This window comes from Hypomesus transpacificus, unplaced genomic scaffold (genome assembly GCF_021917145.1).
Source record: "Hypomesus transpacificus isolate Combined female unplaced genomic scaffold, fHypTra1 scaffold_435, whole genome shotgun sequence".
NCBI lineage: Eukaryota > Metazoa > Chordata > Actinopteri > Osmeriformes > Osmeridae > Hypomesus > Hypomesus transpacificus.
This window is the reverse complement of record NW_025813952.1, coordinates 25,279-41,376: the sequence shown is the minus strand read 5'-3', so window position 1 is coordinate 41,376 and position 16,098 is coordinate 25,279. Positions and strand designations below refer to the sequence as shown.

The window sequence follows — 16,098 nt, the reverse complement described above, 5'->3', positions numbered from 1 at the left end:
ATTCGGTGGAATTAAAATAGGGTAATTCACACAATGATCATGGTTCCGTCTCTCTACCTTTCAAGTGGTGGTGTACTTCTCCACCCCGCCACTATGCTACACAGACAACGTACAAAACGTGGCAAGCCAAGTTGCCATGACAATACTTTGTTGACGTTTGGGATTCAAACAAATGGATGCATGCTAACTAATGTGCTAGCCCACTCTTGCGAGTGTAGACTATATTGTATATATATATGTGAGTCTGGTCGCAAAAAATAGCAATGGTAAGTATATGGTAGTCTTCATGAACTGTGCGGTCTGTTTGCCCATACATACCCAAGCTATTGCTATCTGTTAGCTCCAGTATCCTGTGCTATGCCTGTGCTAGCCTCCTACTAGATCACTACTGTATCTGACGTGAACTGTAAATCTTTTTCAGCCACCTAAAAAGAAGGGTGCAAGCAAACCTGCCAAGGGCAAGACGCCAACGGTAGTCGATGGCCTTTCCACAGAAGAGATGTCGAAGGAGCAGGTAACGTTATACGACATATAGGCGGATAGCTAGGTAGCTTATGCTAGCTACAGTAGCGTTTGCTAAAGTTGACTGTAATGTATCTTAAACCAGTTTTCTAACGTGCCACAGAAGTCATTTTAGCTCGAATGATCATAAGGAAGAAAACAGCATTTCTAGACTTTCATGCTGATGTAGCGTGGTTGGAAACTGCCGCAACTGTTGCTGGTTGAATTATTTTTATTTGCCTGCACACGGAGACAACACACAATGTTAGTGCAAATCACAGCTCTTTGGCACCGTTCTAGCCGAAGGTCAGGCCGAAGAGACCAAGCGAACCTAAACGAAACAACAGGTGCTGCGTGCAAATTCAGTAAACAACAGCACACCACACAATGAAAGTAAAATGATACACAACATAATTCGGACAAAGAAAAGACATACCAGGCTGAACACGAAGAGACAGACGACACACAATATGTTTGCCATTGGTGCAAATCACAGCTCTCGGGCACCTGCGTGAGCACATGGAAACTCACTAAAACACTGTATCCAAGTACCATCATATTACAATAGGTACCCTAGTATGCGAGCTCGGTGAAACTTGTAAATATAAATCTTTATATTGTCCACAAAACGTATGTTTGCATAACAACACATTGTGTAACATTCACTGTTTTATATTGAACAATTTTCGGAGCCAAGGACAGCATACCTTGCTAGCCGAAGGTCAGGCCAAAGAAAACAATAAGGAGGTGTGAAAAAACACATAACCAGCGATGGGTCAAACCAAAATATACAAATCTTTGACAAGCACGTGTATGTACAATATAGAAATGACAAAGTGTTTCTACACCAAAAATTCACTTTAGCTATGCATCTGTAATTAAATAAAAAAACACAGAATTATTATTATTATCAAATTATTAACATCCCCACCTGACCTATTTGAATTGGTCCTTGTGTGCAATTTAGTGCATAATCTAGGTGGATCAATGTCACAATGCACTGACATCGTCCGACAAACCAAGGACAACATAACATTGAGACGGTTGTTCTTTGCCGTTGCAGCTCGAGGAGCACATTGTGCGACTCCGCGAAGAGCTGGACAGGGAGAGAGAGGAGCGGAACTACTTCCAGCTGGAGAGGGACAAGATCCACACCTTCTGGGAGATCACCAAGAGGCACCTGGATGAGAGGAAGGCCGACCTCAGGAACAGGGACAGGGAAATGGAGGAGGCAGAGGAGCGCCACCAAGTAGAGATCAAGGTAACACACACACACATACACACACACACCCACACACACACACACACACACAGACACACACGCACACACACAGACACACACACACACACACACACGTACACACACACACACCCACAGACTCAGAAATAAATGCCCAAAAGCCGTAGAAAATGCAGTATTCCTCCCTTTTGGAATATTTCTGAAATCACATTTAAACCTGATTATTCATTTTGCTTTCCCAGGTCTACAAGCAGAAGGTGAAGCACCTTCTTTACGAGCACCAGAACAGCATATCTGAGCTGAAGGCAGAGGGCGTGGTCTCCACCAAGCTCATGCAGAAAGAGCAGTCCGAGCTGGAGAACGAGCTTCGCAAGGGCACGCGCAACCTGAAGGTGGACTGTAAGGAACAGGAGCTCTCCAATGAGAACCTCGTCAAAGGCCTTAAACTGGTTAGTGGTCCCCACAATCACTTGTTTCTCCACTGTCACGCCTGTCGAGTCGGAATTGGAAGCACACTGCAAGAACGGCCTTGAATTTAAGTGCAGAAATATCAATATTGAACTTGCCTATGCTTAAAACATTTGTCCGCTAGTGCAGTAAGCAAAATTACTTTGAAAATATTTCTTAAAATAATGTGTTCAAATTAAGTCACTACATTAGCCATTTATACTAGAAACAAGTCCAACTGGATTTAAAATCAAAAAACAAGTTGATCACACTTAGTTTGCAGTTTGTACAGTGCCTTGTTATTTAATTCCTGTCTGAATGTGTCTTTGATTCCTGTTATTTTGTGTCAATCAGAAACACGCAGAAGAAGTAACTAAAACCAGAAACAACTTTGAGAGACAAGTAAGAGGTGAGATGATGTGTTTATATCAAGTAAGAGGTGAGATGGTGTGTTTATATCAAGTAAGAGGTGAGATGATGTTGTTATATCAAGTAAGAGGTGAGATGATGTGGTTATATCAAGTAAGAGGTGAGATGATGTGGTTATATCAAGTAAGAGGTGAGGTGATGTGGTTATATCAAGTAAGAGGTGAGATGATGTGGTTATATCAAGTAAGAGGTGAGATGATGTGGTTATATCAACTGAAAAACTGGCGCAGCAGACGAGCACGCAACACCATGTAGTCTGACTTCTGACTGGGGAGGCCCGGGTTCGATTTCTGCCCAGGCCCTTTACCGCATGTCATCCCCTCTCTCGCTCTCTGTCTCTCTCTGTCTCTCTCTGTCCTCTCAGACACACGATCTCTGTCAGAAAATAAATAATAAAAGCAGAACGCCTTCAAGAATATATATTTAAAAATAAATAAACCAAATAAGAGTCTGCGTCTGTCTTCTGCTGCCTGAGTAGAAATCGAGGCCAAGTATGAGAAGAAGATGCAGGTTCTGCGCCAGGAACTGGACCTGAGGAGGAAGACTGAGACCAATGAAATCATCCAGAGGAAGGACAACCAGATCAACACTCTGATGAAGAACCACGAGAAAGCCTTCAGCGACATCAAGAACTACTACAATGACATCACACTCAACAACCTGGCCCTGATCAACTCGCTCAAGGTTGGTAGCTTCCACAACAACGACCCCAGCTGAGAAACGAAACCTCCCACAGCCCAGTAGGGTTACTTCACAGTTTTATCATTGTGGGTTCAAATGTGTGTGTATGTCTCTCAGGAACAAGTGGAGGAGATGAAGAGGAAAGAGGAGAGGTTGGAGAAGGAGATGGCGGAGGTACTACTCCAGAACAGGCGTCTGACGGAGCCGCTGCAGAGAGCCAAGGAGGAGGTGGCTGATCTCCAGAAACAGTTGGCCAACTACGAGAAAGACAAGGCCACCCTGGCGGTGGGTAACAGCTCCAACACAGGATGTCTGGGATCGCGTTTACATTTACATTTAGCAGATGCTCTTATCCAGAGCGACTTTAAGTACAGGGACATTCCCCCGAGGCAAGTAGGGTGAAGTGCCTTGCCCAAGGACACAACGTTGTTTAGCACGGCCGGGAATCGAACCAGCAACCTTCGGATTACTAACCCAATTCCCTAATCGCTCAGCCACCTGACTCCCTTTTGCGTTTCCATCTTTTCTTTTCCAAAATGGAGGTCACATACAGTGTAATAGCCTAAACCACACCAGAGTACGCGGAGCTGACTCGTCAATCTGAGCCGTGCTGTTTTGCATCGTAAAGGACACAAAGCTGCTCTTGAGAACCGCACACAGTAAAAAAAGTCAGATTTAAGTGTCAAAATATCAGTTGAGCTTGCTGGTGCGTAAAAAACATATAAATGTGGCTGCCAGTGCAGTAGGAAACTTGATTTCTTCAAATAGTGTGTTGTTTACTTAACTTAAGTCACTACATAAGCCCTTCATACTAGAAACTAGACCAAAAATATTTGAAATCTTAAAAACAAGATTATTTCACTCAGCAAGATGTCTAGTTTTGGCAGTGTAAGACTTGTTGTTGTTGATGACGACAGGAGTGATATAAAAGCTTTCTGCCTCCTCTGACAGGGGGCCAAAGCACGTCTGAAGGTGGCCGACAAAGAGATGAAGGCACTGAGATGGGAGCATGAGGTACTGGAGCAGAGGTTTAGTTCGGTGAGTAGCTTGTAAAACTATTAGAGTGCGTTAATCATTTTCCCTTTATGTAACACAAGCTGTTTACCTCAAATTCTTTGTAGGATCCATGGCAACCATATGGGTGTCTCTCAGTGGTAGACAGAGTTTGTAGATCCAGAGATCCCACAAAATATTGTTAGAACAATGCACTTCTTGATTGTCTGCTGTTCGTTTAAGACAATCAGACATACTTGAATTTCTGAGGGAAGCCTTGCCCAAGGACACAATGTCATTTTTACATTTAGTCATTTAGCAGACGCTCTTATCCAGAGCGACTTACAGTAAGTACAGGGACATTCCCCCCGAGGCAAGTAGGGTGAAGTGCCTTGCCCAAGGACACAACGTCATTTGGCACTGCCGGGAATCGATCCGGCAACCTTCTGATTACTAGCCCGACTCCCTCACCGCTCAGCCATCTGACTCCCAGGTTCAGGTGGAGAGGGACGATCTGTACAAGAAGTTCACCCAGGCCATCCTGGAGGTGCAGCAGAAGAGCGGCTTCAAGAACCTGCTCCTGGAGAGGAAGCTGGGAGCGCTGGCCCTCAGCCTGGAGAAGAAGGAGGCCCAGCTCAACGAGGTCCTGGCCGCCTCCAACCTGGACCACTCTGCCCTCAGCGTGGTCACACGCAAACTGGAGGTACTGTGCCCGCATACACACACACACAGTCCTCACCTGCTCACTCACTCACTCACTCATTGGCTTGCTTGTTCACTTACTCATTTTCCCATTTTCTCTCTCTTTCTTTCTCTTTCTCTTTTTTTTTCTCTCTCTCTCTCTCTCTCTCTCTCTCTCTCTCTCTCTCTCTCTCTCTCTCTCTCTCTCTCTCTCTCTCTCTCTCACACACAGAAACACACACACACGTTCTGAGCAGTCTGGTGTTGGGTTCACCAATGCTCTGTTCTTGGCAGGTGTCTCATCCCCCACAATGCTGATAAACACCTTGTCACTTGTTTCCCAACAGGACGTGCTCGACTCCAAGAACACAGCGATCAAAGACCTGCAGTATGAGCTGGCTCGGGTCTGCAAGGTGAGGATGACGGCGTCATACAGAGAAGCGTGTCGTAAACACGCATTGTACGGTACGATTTGATGTAATTGTGTGTGAACTGTGTGTTAACATGCTCGCGTGTGTCCTAGTCCCATAACGACCTGCTGCGCACATACGAGGCCAAGCTGAGAGCCTTTGGGATCCCTGTAGAGGAACTGGGCTTCAAGCCGCTGGAGAGCGGCTTCTTGGCTGGACAGCACCTGGGACAGGGCCCTGCTGGCCTGGTGTCTGCATCCACATGAGATGTGGCACCAGCCCTGGACTCCCAGACGCAAGACTTCCCCTGGTCCTCCCTTGGCTTGCCCAACCCAGACTCGTGACCTATAGAATTTGTTTATCACTGCATAGCTTAGGTGACTGTGAATGTGTCTGACCTTTCACTTGTTTCAAACGTTGAAAAACCTCCAAGGATTTGAAAGATCCCAGGATTCAATGGAAATCAGATGAAATTGTCTTTTTGTTTCCTCTACTGTAAATGTCAAATAAAAGTCAAGTTGAAATCCACGCTTACAATTTGTTATTTTGGGACACGTGACTTAAATCAGTGAGTAGCTGTTTGGCGGTGAGTTAATAGACTAAAAAGGGAGTTTATGAATTGTATTTATTTATTCACGATACCACTTCCTAATATTACCATAACACAGTTGGGGTACAAGACCAATTGGGTAGAGTGAATGGGTCCCCCAAAGAAGCTAGGAAAGCTTATAGGTGGGGGCTGATGAAAGGGTAGTGGTCCAGACTATTACATTTACATTTTGTCATTTAGCAGACACACTTATCCAGAGCAACTATTACATTTACATTTTGTCATTTAGCAGACACTCTTATCCAGAGCAACTTACAGTAAGTACAGGGACATTCTCCCCGAGGCAAGAAGGGTGAAGTGCCTTGCCCAAGGACACAGCGTCATGTGCACCGGCCGGGAATCGAACTGGCAACTTTCAGATTACTAGCCCGATGCTCTACCCGCTCAGCCACCTGACTCCCTGGACTATAGGATATACAATTACCACATATGAAGATAAGTAGATGCATGCAAAAGGCACACAAGTTCATACATAACATTACATACATTCAGTCATACACATACACCCCAGTAGTCCATGATTTTTTTAAAATTTGCTGCTTGTCCAAGCACTTGTCCTCTCCAAGTTAGACTACTGCAACTCGCTGCTCGCCGGTCTCCCATCATGCGCAACCCGCCCTCTTCAGAGGATTCAGAACGCAGCGGCCCGCCTGGTCTACAATCTACCCAGACGCTCCCACGTTACCCCGCTCCTCATCTCCCTCCACTGGCTACCCATAACGGCCCGCATCAGATTCAAGACCCTGGTACTGACCTTCCGAGCAGTGAACGGGACTGCGCCCGACTACATCAAGTCTCTCCTGCAGCCTTACACACCCACCCGCCACCTACGGTCTTCTTCAGACAACCGCCTGGTGGTCCCACCTCTCAAGACCGCCCGGTCCCAGCACAAGCTCTTCTCCTGCCTGGCACCCCAGTGGTGGAATCAACTCCCCACCTCCATCAGAGACACGGACTCTCTCTCCACCTTCAAGAGAAGGCTCAAGACGCACTTGTTCCGGGAGTACAATGGTACTTAGGAATGGTTTGCTGAACCCAACGCTAGTTTCCTCAAGGATCACAATGACTCTTGCTTAGACTGTTGCTCTTGTTGGTTAGTGGTAGCTGGTTTAAACTGTTGTATTCTATTTTAGTTAATCCTATTTTTATTGCTTTCCTACAGGTACACCTGCACTTAGAGATTAATGTTGTGTAATTTAACTTGTTTAACTACATGCTCTTATGGTTTCTTCCCTTTAGCACTATTTTTTGGTTGTTCACAATATGTACTTCTTGTTTTTGACTACCCGCAATGCTGTGGGGCTATCTTGTTGTTATTATCAGTGACCTATGCACTTTGTAAAGCTCTCTTGGAAGTCGCTTTGGATAAAAGCGTCTGCTAAATGAATAAATGTAATGTAATGTAAATGTAAATTTATATTAGGTATAGGTTAATAAGAAATGATTTTTTAGTTGTCTTTTGAATCTGGATTTTCTCACAGAATCTCCTTTTAGCCTAGTATTTGTTGTGCTTGAACAAAACTGATTCAATTCCATGAGCTTTTTAGGAAATCTACAACAGGTTGAAGTTTAGTTCAGAAGTTCTTCTTTTGCCAGTCAGCAACGGTAATAGCTACTTGGGCCCCAGTCCCACACAGACCTCATAAATGCATAACTGGAAAGGCTCCATACGATATTCTCTGGCTGGAAGGCATATTTTTTCCTGAGGATTTATTGATGTTTGGTTACCAAGAACATATGGATGCACTTTTCATGATGTATGGAGACTTATGCAGATTGTTGGATGCTGAAATTGTATTTCATGTGATTTAATATTTTACAGATGTGCTTTGCAAATCTCTGGAACAATGATGATGGGTCAAGGCAGAACAGCCATACATAGATGCTTAACTGAGACTGTTTTGTGGGAGTTTTTCACAACACGGGTGTGCGCCATGATACTTAACCTTGAGATAAACAACACAATATTGTAACCATATTGTAACATTACATTGATGCAACTTAGCAGATAGTGCCTCCTTGTGGACAGATTCAATGTTCATATTGACTATGATGTTCATCTGACAAGAAATATGTCCTTACCGTACAGAAGTGTTTACACAGGAAGGTTTAGGGGAGGTTACAAGATTTTTCTGTCTTTTTTCTTTCTTTTTTTGAACGAATGTTATTGACAGCATGAACTGTTGACTTACATGAAAATGGACGATGATAATATTATTAAACCGATAAATGTAAACGTAAACATACATCTTAACTATTCCATATCGATAACATGCAGCTACAGTTCTTCGTAGTAACATTTCATTATTTCATTTCCAATTGCGTTTTGTAAAAAAAGAAAAAAGAAAATGGTTGTCTTAAGCCACCGTACAACGATGTGAAGACGACACTGACAAGCAGCTGTTGCTACAATGTTACAGAACCCCCACGTGCAAAAAACAGTCTCTCACTATTTGAATACTTCGTTATACGGTGGTTGCGTGTCAGAGAGTTAGACGAATACATTGTTCGTGCTGTCAAAGAGGAAGATGGAGTCCGTTATAAAGATTAATCCTGGTAAATGGTTACGACATTCAACGACGCTAGCTCTAAATGCTATTGCATGCCAATGTTGCTAAGCTATTGCTACCAAATGGCTAGCTAGCTATCTGTTTTTATCCTTGCTAATGAATTGGGATTTAGCTAGCTAGCATCTTGTCAGACAACGTAACTGTTTCTTAAATCTTTCTTGTTAACAAACCACATTGTATTCTTCTACTGCAGGAGCGACGAAATGGGACATTCGAGAGAAAGTTTGGGACTACATTGAATCCAAGAACTTGGCAAACTTTCCTAGGCCCGTTCACAACAGAATTCCAAATTTCAAGGTAGGCTATTTAAGCTAGCTAGCTAGGCCTATTCTGCCGTCTTCTCTTCAGGAGTCTTGCAATTATCGTACAATACATGCAATCTACAACACATATCACTCGACAGAGAATTGTTCCATTTTAGTCTACGACGTTTTTTTTTTTTTTTTTTTTTTTGTCATCCGTTACAGACACCGCTGTGTCCTCCAACAGTACTATTGCCTTTAAAACATAATCGCATGATTGTTAATATTTATCCTCTTAGTTTTTGAGGTGTCAAGTTCTCAACGACGACGAAGTCTCTATTTTAGGAAAAACTATTCTTGACCTTGCCACATTGTCAGCACGCACACACACACATTGTCAGCACGCACACACACACTCTCCGTAACCCCTATTTGTTGTATTGGCTTTCTCTTTCTCTCTATTCCTCTTCCTCCTTGTGCGTGTAAACGTGTGGTTTTGGGCGTGGTCAGGATGCGATCCCTGCATGCGACCGGCTCTCAGCCCTGCAGGAGTTCAAGTCCAGCCAGATGGTGAAAGTGAACCCGGACAGACCCCAGCAGCAGGCTCGCTATATCACTCTGGATGTAAGTGTCCTCTGAGCGCCTCACTCCTGTCCTCTCCATTCCTCCCAGGGTGCCCACACAGCCTGTGCCAAGGTCTCTGAGCTCCAGGTCTTCTCCAAGACAGATGGGGTGAAGGTGGATCCAGATAAGCCACTGGAGGGGGCACGCCTGGCTGTGCTGCAGGTAGCCTTACAGGCCTCAGTCTGCCAGAGCAGGCCATCCTGTCGCTCCAGCAGGGGTGATTTCAGTGCTTTAAAGCCATGCCATTGTTCCGTCAAATCAGATGTATTTGAATCACATATTTGCTTCACATAGGCCCAGAGAACTGCATCTAAACCAACCTAAACCCCTCAAGGAAGACAAGGAAAAGGGTGTTTCCTTTCCACTGGCACAGAGTTAACCTTAACATGACTCGCCGGATGGTTTGTTACATAAAGCATCTGGGAAGTGGTCCAGTTTGAAAAACGGCTGTAAATATTTAGGAGGTGATTGGATGAACCACCTGTCTATCGTGCTGTGGTTCAGGCACAAACTAATAACTTGGCGCTCTGCAAAATGGATTCTCGTGTGGTCGTGATCTTGCAAATCCAGCCGTCTCGTAAGGTCAGGTTAAACTCTCTCCCCGGTTTCAAATACTGACTTGATGCTGAATCGGCTGGGTGTTACTACCAGGAAGTGGTCTTGTGTGCCCTGAATCCACGGGGACTTGAGATCAAGCAGAGTTACAGTGCAGATGGATCAAACTGGCGAGTGACATAATGACATCTGGAACACTCCCCCTTTTTCTCATCATTGTAGCCGATTGCTAATATGACAGTCCAGATAAACTGAACGAGCCAGATGATGAATGCGTTTGGTCTTGTTTGCGCCCCCTCCCCCCCCAGACGAGGAAGACCTTGCTGGTCCCCACCCCTCGTCTCCGTACTGGACTCTTCAACAAGATCGTCCCCCCAGAAGGAGCCAGCAAAGAGGAACTGCGTGTGTGCTCCACCTCCCAGGTGAGCCCAGAGGCCCTCTCATCCCTGAACTCTGCCCTCATCTCCCTCTACGCACCTGCTTACACCCCCTCCTCCTCCGCTCACCTCGCACCCTAGCCCTCCACACTCGTCTGATTCCCAATGTGTCGTACATCTGTTCTAGACTCAGTGGTCATATGTGCACTGTCTCTAGCCCTTATCACACTCCATGACCTTTACATTTTATTAATCTTTTATTTGTTTTGCTAAATGTTTTTATTCAAGGCGTCATATAAAAAAGTGTAGTCAGTACAGCAGAAGATCAAGGATCGCGGAAGTGAGTTAATAAAGCACCCACAGTATTTCTGTGGTCAGAGTCGAGGTACGGTTTGTGTTTACTACGCACAGTGCAAAAATAACCTCATCTCAGTTACCAGGCACAGTGCAGCAGTACTAATATCTCAACCACAGTCCAACAACATCTGCAATTGCAATATTACACAGTATAGTGTACCCACTGGGTAGAGTGCATACCATGAAAGCGCATGCCTAACACAGGGGTCTGGGTTTGAGTCCCAACTGAGAGTATTTCCAGCATGCCCCCACTCCCAGTTTTCCCCTTTTTCTTTTTAAATGTTTTAATCAACAACCCTTCTCCCCGTCCTCTTCCAGGGTGTAAAGGAGTTCAGCGTGCCTGTGGGTCTGGAGACGAAGGTGCACGTGGACCTGGTGGTGGTGGGCTCAGTGGCCGTGTCTGAGAAAGGTGAGAAGCTCTGTCCTTCAGAACCAGTCACTGCTGAGCGATGGTTTCCACACTGGATACGTAGAGAGAGCCTGTCGTTCTGCACTCCTCAAAACAGACCGATTTAGATATGATTATTCTGCTCCTAACCACAAAGACACATTTAATTGTCCTGGTGAGAATTTGGAATATGGCTGACATAAGGTTTGTGTTTACTGCAGCGTTCTGTTGCCGTGCCCCAGTTTGAGGTCAAGCCTCAGTATCTTGTGTGACTTGTCCCCCAGGTTACCGGATAGGGAAAGGAGAAGGATTTGCTGACTTGGAGTATGGTATGATGGTGGCGATGGGGGCAGTGAGCGAGTCCACTGTGGTGGTGACTGTGGTCCATGACTGCCAGGTATGTCCCAAAGACCTGCTCTAGGCACCACCCGTCCAAAAACGACAATCGAATCAAGTGTCTCTCATAAGAGCAAGTGGTCTAAGAGGGTGTGTTTGTTTTGAGGTGGTGGACTTCCCAGAGGAGCTGATGGAGAGTCACGATCTCACTGTGGACTACATCCTTACTCCCACCAGAGTCATCAAGACAGACTGCCAGCGCCCCAAACCCTCCGGCATCATCTGGTCTAAGGTAAGAGGCCTCAACGTGGCCTGTTGTGTCTATGCGGCGGGTCAGTCTGATAGCATGGCCCCACCTCCAGTTAGCTAACCACTCCTAGCCACCAACCGTTATCAAAGGGTTCTCCTCAGCAGTGTGGTACAACACAAGATGGAACAATACAAATAAAAAAAATACAAAGTACTCTGACCCTGGTTTCCCTGGTAGGGTCAGTCTAAGGTCAAGGCCCCACCCTGTAACAATCTAGAGTTCACGCTTCACCCCTGCACCCACCTACCCCCTCCCTCCTTCAGACAGCTATGCCAGCAGTTGGGACCCAGTGACCCCACCAGTCAGGAAGGGCACTTCTGATCATCAAAGGCTGGCTCCTGTCCCTGTCTACTGGGCCCAGAGGAAGGAAAGGTCAGGAGAGGCCAAGGTGTAAACAATAGCCCTGTATATCCTGTACAGCAGCAGCCACCATCAAAGACATGGTAGACACTCTCTGCCACGGGAAATCGAAAGAGACGTCTTTATTTAGCCGTGGGTGGGGTAGAGGAACGGAAAGTTCTCACCACCACCACCACCCGATCTAAAGCTGATTTGGCCGGTGAGCTTTGTGAGCAGAGCTCTGAACCAGGGCCTTTCTCTGGATCTAGGATGGATAGATATTGTTGTCGCAATCAAAGGTCTGTTCCTGACGATGTGTTCTGTGGAACGTGCTCATCCTGTGTACTTCCCTAGCGTTTGTGTGTTCGATGTTTCAAGATGCACGCAGAGCCGGGATAGTACAGGGATACCGTTTTGAAAGTTTACTTGTATCCTGGAGCTGGTCTACACCATAAATCCATCAGTTTCATACGCCCCCAAAAAGAGTTCTGACCCGGTGAGAGGGGGGGCTAACCTTGTGAACCTGTACCCGTTGTGTCTGCAGCTGAACACAGACACCTTGGAGAGGATCCCCATCCTGAAGAAGCTGCGAGCCCTAGAGGAGCAGTCAGGGAAGGACGTCACCCTGGGGGCCAACCCCCCCGCGGGGGCCCGGGATGGGGGCCGGGATGGGGGCCGGAGGGAGCCCCGGCAGCGTGAGCCCAGACGCAGACCCAGGAGAGACACCCAGCAGGACGGGGAGGGGGAGGCCAGGCCGGAGAGACAGGAGCCCCGAGGGGATGTGGAACAGAAGCCCAGACGTCGCCCGGCCAGAGTGAGGAGAGAGAGCAGGGGAGAGGACGGGAGGGGGGAGGGGAGGGCGAACGGAAGAGGGGGAGGCAGGGAGGATGGTAGAGGGGGAGGCAGGGAGGATGGTAGGGGAGGGGGCAGGGAAGACGGCGGCAGAGGGGGTGGGAGGGGCCGAGGAAGAGGAGGAGATAGGGAGAGGAGAGAGCGTAACAGCGAGGAGGATAATGGCGTGGTGTCCGAGCGCCGCCCCCCACTGAGCGTGACCACGGTCTACCTAGGAGGCATCCCTGCAGGCCTGCGAGTCAGCGAGCTGAAGACTGCCCTCCGGGAGAGGGAGGCCGCGCCGCTGAGGCTGACCTGGCAGGGGGCTCAGCACCGGGCCTTCCTGGACTACTGCGACCCCCAGGCTGCTGACCAGGCCCTGGAGGCCCTGCAGGGGCTCTCCCTCAACGGGCAGAGCCTGCAGGCAGAGCTGGCCAAGAGCCAGAGAGGAGGCAGGAGACCGGGGCCACCCAACAGGAGACCCAGGCCGGCACTGCCCAAGTCCTCCAGAGGAAACCCCCAGGAGAACTCAAGCGGGGTCCATGCAGAGACTGAGGAACCCAGTGAGGACTAGTCTGCTGGCCGCACACCTCAACTCCAACTTTAGTAACAGAAGCTAAAAACACAGGCCTCGACAGAGAGAGAACGGGCGTGTTTTCAAGGAAATTAATGCCTTCGCTTTTTCAGAAGTGAAGTGTGAAATGTGAATGTGTTTTAATGCCTTAAGCAGAGTTTGGTTTATTATTTTTAGTTTCTGTATTGTTAATATACGTAACCCCCCTATACTTTTGAAATACTTCTCATGCAGAGTGCACTGTATATCACTCAGAGGCAAGCCTGACGGTTAGTATGTCATAGCGGAAGGTTTAGACCTAATTGCACTATCGGATCTTTCTCTAACAGTGAGGCAATGTAAAAGGCCCCTTAAGTTCTTGTAATGCTTTCAACAATTTAAGAATATTTTGTGTACTAAATAAACAGTATTTAAGGAGTTTTGAACATTTGTTGTGAAGTCTGGTGATTTTAAACCTTCCACGCACAAACATCCATGGACATTTCTCACAAATGATGTTCCCTCACTACTGGAAACACGCTTGCTTCGGAATGCTTAAACGGCAGATGTTATGTTTCTTGACTTTGTCCAAGTGTGCTTTTTCAAGGACGGACCTGTGAAAAAACAGCTGTGGATGAATAAGTTGCGTAGCCTAATTGGTCTTCTTTTCTTCTTCACCTTTCTGGATCCCTCTAGCGTCAGTGTAGTGGTGTTTCTGGTGCGGCTCCGGGCCAAGGCCCCACTCGCCCTTCAATAGCTGCTTTCATAACCTATGCTAGCGTATCAGGGGGGCTGACACGTCCAATTAGTCTTGCTGAGCCTGGTATGTGTGGGGCAGGAGATAAGACGACCTCGGCACACCATCTGTAGCCGTGGGTGCCTGCATTAGACCACATTGTTGGCAAAGGATAACCGGCTCCTCAGAATCCGATTTTATTTTTGCGGAACTGGCTTGTATGTGTACTGTGGTTAATTAACGCACACTGTTCATGTCGAGTTGTAGTGAACAGCGTGGGGGCGGTCTCCCTGGACTGAAGGACCAAGTTCCAAGTTAACTTCAACTTCAGATAGTTGAGATATCTTATATAGAAACATTAGATACCTTCTGACGCTTCCTTCCAAAAATATGTAGGCGATTAGTTCTATAAATTTTCCATCAGTCTTTGGAATTTAATTTTTAATTTAATTTATGGATTTACATAAACAATGGGTGATTTGGAAAATGAGTAAACAAGTATCCTGTCATCATATTTAGCCTATAGGCTACTTAGTTGAACGTCCTGTAAAAACTGTCTGACATCTGTGACGCACCAGACGCCAGGTATCTTTGACCGTGAAGGTCCTCAAACTGCTCTCGTCACTTCCTGTTAGTTTCTGTGGCTTTTCCCTCTTGTAACATGTATCTTTCTTTGGACTTTGATCCAAACGAGTCTAGTGAGATTGGAGGCATTTTGTTTCATATGGGCAGTTAAAATAATTTTCTTCACTTCCGAAGTCCTCCTTCAACAATGAAGACAGGTGAGCCATTTCCAACGACAGCCATGCATGCCCAAGCCATAGCTCAACCCCCAGCGTTTTTGACGGTTTTCGTTATAACATTGCCCACTCACCTTGCTCACTGAAATGCCTCTAGCAAAAAGCTTCCTTGTAAACACCCTTAGCAAACTGGTTCAAGACCTCCTTTGTGTATCGTAGCCTGGAGAGAGACTTGGCTATCCTGTTTGTATCTGACATGTCAAGTTTCCCGGTGACGGATCACCGGTGTCCTGAAGCTAAGCTTGGCCAGAGAGATGCATACTATCCTGTAGTTATAGTGTATACTTAAGACTCGAGCTGACGGACGAGCACATTGCATGTGTGCCTTCTTCAACCAGGCCCCGGGCTTTTTATGGAGCTGTCCTGCTTGTTCCCGGGAACAGCTGTAGAGGCCCTGCAGGAATCTCATCCTCTCAGCCCCGCCAAGGCGCTGCGCCCCGGCTAACGTCATCAGCTCGTTAATGTGTGGTCCCTCCGCCGCTGAGCGCTCGAGCCTCTCGTGCCTGTTGTGTGTGTTCATACAAGGGAATTTCACAGGGGGTTCAAGGGGTGGTCACTTTGTGATAGAACACAGCTACATACGTGCAGCAACACATGGCTACTTATAGCCACACACAGCCTCGCGAAGACACACCAAAACAAATGACCCCAGTAGGATGTAAGATCTTACGCACACGCACGTATCATGTGACTTTTGAGTGAGATTTAGGCCTGGTTGTGTTACAGCTTTGGACAAGGACTTCTCCTAGAACGAGCAATTGAAACGAGTTATCTTAGAATGTGCCATTCTTTAATAAAGTCAGAGTTTTGTGGCTTACACGTTTTTTTTTTTTAGGGATTTGCATTTGAATCTAGGCCTACTTTACAACCCCTGAATACACTTGTATTGGGCATAGTGTCATTTCTGCAATATGTAAGTTCTTTTTCACAAGAGGTTTCTTTTTGTCAATGCATATTGGCCTCTTTTTTTACTTAGTGTAGGCCTAATGACGCCTTAAATCATATATGAAATGAATTGGTTATACATGTAACGCAACGGTTGCCATTTCAGACCTGTGACTATAACTTTTGCCAGAGATATCTAACTA

General features: G+C 46.5%; 2 protein-coding genes across 2 annotated transcripts; both read left to right on the top strand.

The window, feature by feature from the left end:
* The first annotated feature begins 120 nt into the window (after nt 1-120).
* On the top strand, nt 121-5,910 carry gas8 (growth arrest-specific 8). The gene is made up of 11 exons (XM_047016931.1): nt 121-266; nt 422-514; nt 1,565-1,762; nt 1,984-2,190; nt 2,543-2,597; nt 3,096-3,301; nt 3,416-3,583; nt 4,250-4,336; nt 4,785-4,994; nt 5,320-5,385; nt 5,496-5,910. Exons 1-11 carry the CDS (start codon nt 264-266, stop codon nt 5,646-5,648), a joined length of 1,446 nt encoding a protein of 481 aa, XP_046872887.1. The 5' UTR covers nt 121-263; the 3' UTR covers nt 5,649-5,910.
* A 2,429-nt stretch (nt 5,911-8,339) lies between these two features.
* mthfsd (methenyltetrahydrofolate synthetase domain containing) lies at nt 8,340-13,922 on the top strand. The gene is made up of 8 exons (XM_047016934.1): nt 8,340-8,548; nt 8,756-8,859; nt 9,477-9,590; nt 10,292-10,405; nt 11,036-11,126; nt 11,390-11,502; nt 11,608-11,733; nt 12,635-13,922. The coding sequence occupies exons 1-8, from the start codon at nt 8,521-8,523 to the stop codon at nt 13,493-13,495; spliced, it is 1,551 nt and encodes a 516-aa protein (XP_046872890.1). The 5' UTR covers nt 8,340-8,520; the 3' UTR covers nt 13,496-13,922.
* Nucleotides 13,923-16,098: the final 2,176 nt, after the last annotated feature.

Excerpts from the sequence above, each read along its gene's own strand:
- mthfsd (XM_047016934.1), top strand. The coding sequence starts at position 8,521 with ATGGAGTCCGTTATAAAGATTAATCCTG. Across the intron at positions 10,406-11,035 it reads GTGTGTGCTCCACCTCCCAG|GGTGTAAAGGAGTTCAGCGT; the intron begins GTGAGCCCAGAG and ends GTCCTCTTCCAG. Across the intron at positions 11,734-12,634 it reads CCGGCATCATCTGGTCTAAG|CTGAACACAGACACCTTGGA; the intron begins GTAAGAGGCCTC and ends TTGTGTCTGCAG.
- gas8 (XM_047016931.1), top strand. Across the intron at positions 1,763-1,983 it reads GCCACCAAGTAGAGATCAAG|GTCTACAAGCAGAAGGTGAA; the intron begins GTAACACACACA and ends TTGCTTTCCCAG. Across the intron at positions 4,337-4,784 it reads TGGAGCAGAGGTTTAGTTCG|GTTCAGGTGGAGAGGGACGA; the intron begins GTGAGTAGCTTG and ends TCTGACTCCCAG.